Source organism: Cyprinus carpio, chromosome A6 (genome assembly GCF_018340385.1).
Source record: "Cyprinus carpio isolate SPL01 chromosome A6, ASM1834038v1, whole genome shotgun sequence".
NCBI classification, from domain to species: Eukaryota; Metazoa; Chordata; class Actinopteri; order Cypriniformes; family Cyprinidae; genus Cyprinus; species Cyprinus carpio.
Window position 1 is genome coordinate 5,622,166 of NC_056577.1, and position 1,881 is coordinate 5,624,046.

General features: G+C 40.7%; 1 protein-coding gene across 1 annotated transcript in view; it reads left to right on the plus strand.

Moving 5' to 3' along the window:
• LOC122145407 (endoplasmic reticulum resident protein 27) overlaps nt 1-1,632 on the plus strand; it is a 4,347-nt gene extending 2,715 nt beyond the window's left edge. Inside the window, exons 6-8 of the mRNA XM_042759175.1 lie at nt 1-46; nt 1,279-1,476; nt 1,549-1,632. The exon at nt 1-46 is cut by the window's left edge and continues 80 nt beyond it. Coding sequence (XP_042615109.1) covers nt 1-46; nt 1,279-1,476; nt 1,549-1,593 — 289 coding nt within the window. The 3' untranslated portion in view covers nt 1,594-1,632. The remainder of the gene's footprint in view (nt 47-1,278; nt 1,477-1,548) is intronic.
• The last annotated feature ends 249 nt before the right edge of the window (nt 1,633-1,881 follow it).

Sequence of the window (1,881 nt, forward strand, 5' to 3'; positions counted from 1 at the left end):
GCTGCAGCAGCGCTTCAGAGATCTCGCGCCAAAATACGCTGGCAAGGTATAAAACATGAATCAATTTTACCTTATTTGACCGACCAAAAAGTGTTAATTAAGAGGATGAAGGGGTGAAGTCTCACTGTTTCATTCTTTAATGGGATTAAGAGCTTTAGTCCTGATTACACGAGCGCTGCGCCCCGCTGACCCACAGCGCCAGATCCTTCCAGAACCTGCAGAAATATCTCAGAGTGTATGAGACTGCTAAAGGTTTTAATTGTTTTGGGCAGTATTTTTAATTTAAAGTGACTGACTGTTCATATACAGTACACTTTAAGACAATTATCACATGGAGAAACTGCAGTTTACAGTCAGATTAATGTTTATCTGACACAAAACAGCACTGCACAGACACATTTACACTAAATCTAACCAATAGAAATGCTATAAACTAAAATCTTAAATCATTAATATGAGGGGGAAAAAACAGTAGAAACCCTCACAGAATGTGTATCAATAGAAAGCCTCTGTATTGTTTCAGTGGGAACTGTACTGGTCCCTGTGGCCCTCTACTGGTAGCTTGTTGTCTTCTACTGATAAAACCACTAAATCCTAACGCAATGTGACACAACATACACTACAGGACAGGGTTGCCAGGTCTTGTGTAAAACCAGCACAAAGGCCAGTCAAAAACATATGCCACACCCGTATCTAAAATGCATATTTTATATTTTATCTTTTTATTTATATTTTATTTTATATTTAAATCCCTGTTATGCGTTATACACTGTTTCAACTATAAAATCACTAGTAGTTATCATAACCAGTCCATTTAATAAAGGAGCTCCTCTTTCACAAAACTCATAATCTCACACAGTTTTATCACTGGTAGATTGTAAAATATTTCAGTACAACTATTTCAGTCGATTACAGTTTCTGCAATATGTTAAAGCTCTAAAATGTGGGGAAAAAATCAGCCACCAGCAAAGAGTTCTCAAATATCTCGATTCTGTGAGAGAACTGAAGACTTGGCAACACTGCTCCTGAAACCATCAGGGAATGGATTTAACGGTGAACAGTCGACGGTTTGTAGTGTGAAAGCATTAGAACTTCTCGCGTGGTTTCTGTTGTTTTTGATTTTTTCAGCAGGGATTGTGATGAACATGAATCAGTGAATCTTTTTTATTTAAAATAGGCTCATTTACATAAGCTGTCCAAACAGAACCCAAGACTTCCCAGGAGTGTGTATAGTTGTGATTGTAGCGCAGACGTTTGAATGTCTTCTGTGAAATGCAGATGTTGTTTGTGCTGGTAAACGGAAGAGAGAAGTCAAACACCCGCGTGCTGGAGTACTTCGGCCTGAAGTCTCGTGATCTGCCGCGGATCGGTATTTACGATGGCGTCTCGGACAAGAAGTGGCTCATGGCTCCGGGGGAAATCACTACTGAGCGCGTGCAGAACTTCTGTGACTCCTTCCTGGATGGAGACCTGCAGGTGAGGTCAGCGTAAGGTCAACCGTTAACACACCGACACACCGACAGTCTCAGATTATTTTCTTTCCAACAGAAGCAGAAAGAGGCCGAAACACCCGAAGACAAGACTGAACTATAATAACACCATCCTATTCCTCATTAAAAATATTCAAATACAGTGGAGCCTGTTTTTGAGTTCATCATGTAGGACCCGTGTGTGTGTGTGTGTGTGTGAGTGTGTTTTCATTTCTGATCCATATACAAAAGCTTTGTGTGTGTATAAATGACCTGAACCCCAGACAGCAGAGAAGGACAGAATGTGAAGAGCGTGGATCTGGCCGTGACATATATAGTCTGTACACGCCACACTGAGAGTCCGTAAACTCACTGATCGAGAATAAAGAGGCTCTAAATGTGTTGAAGACCG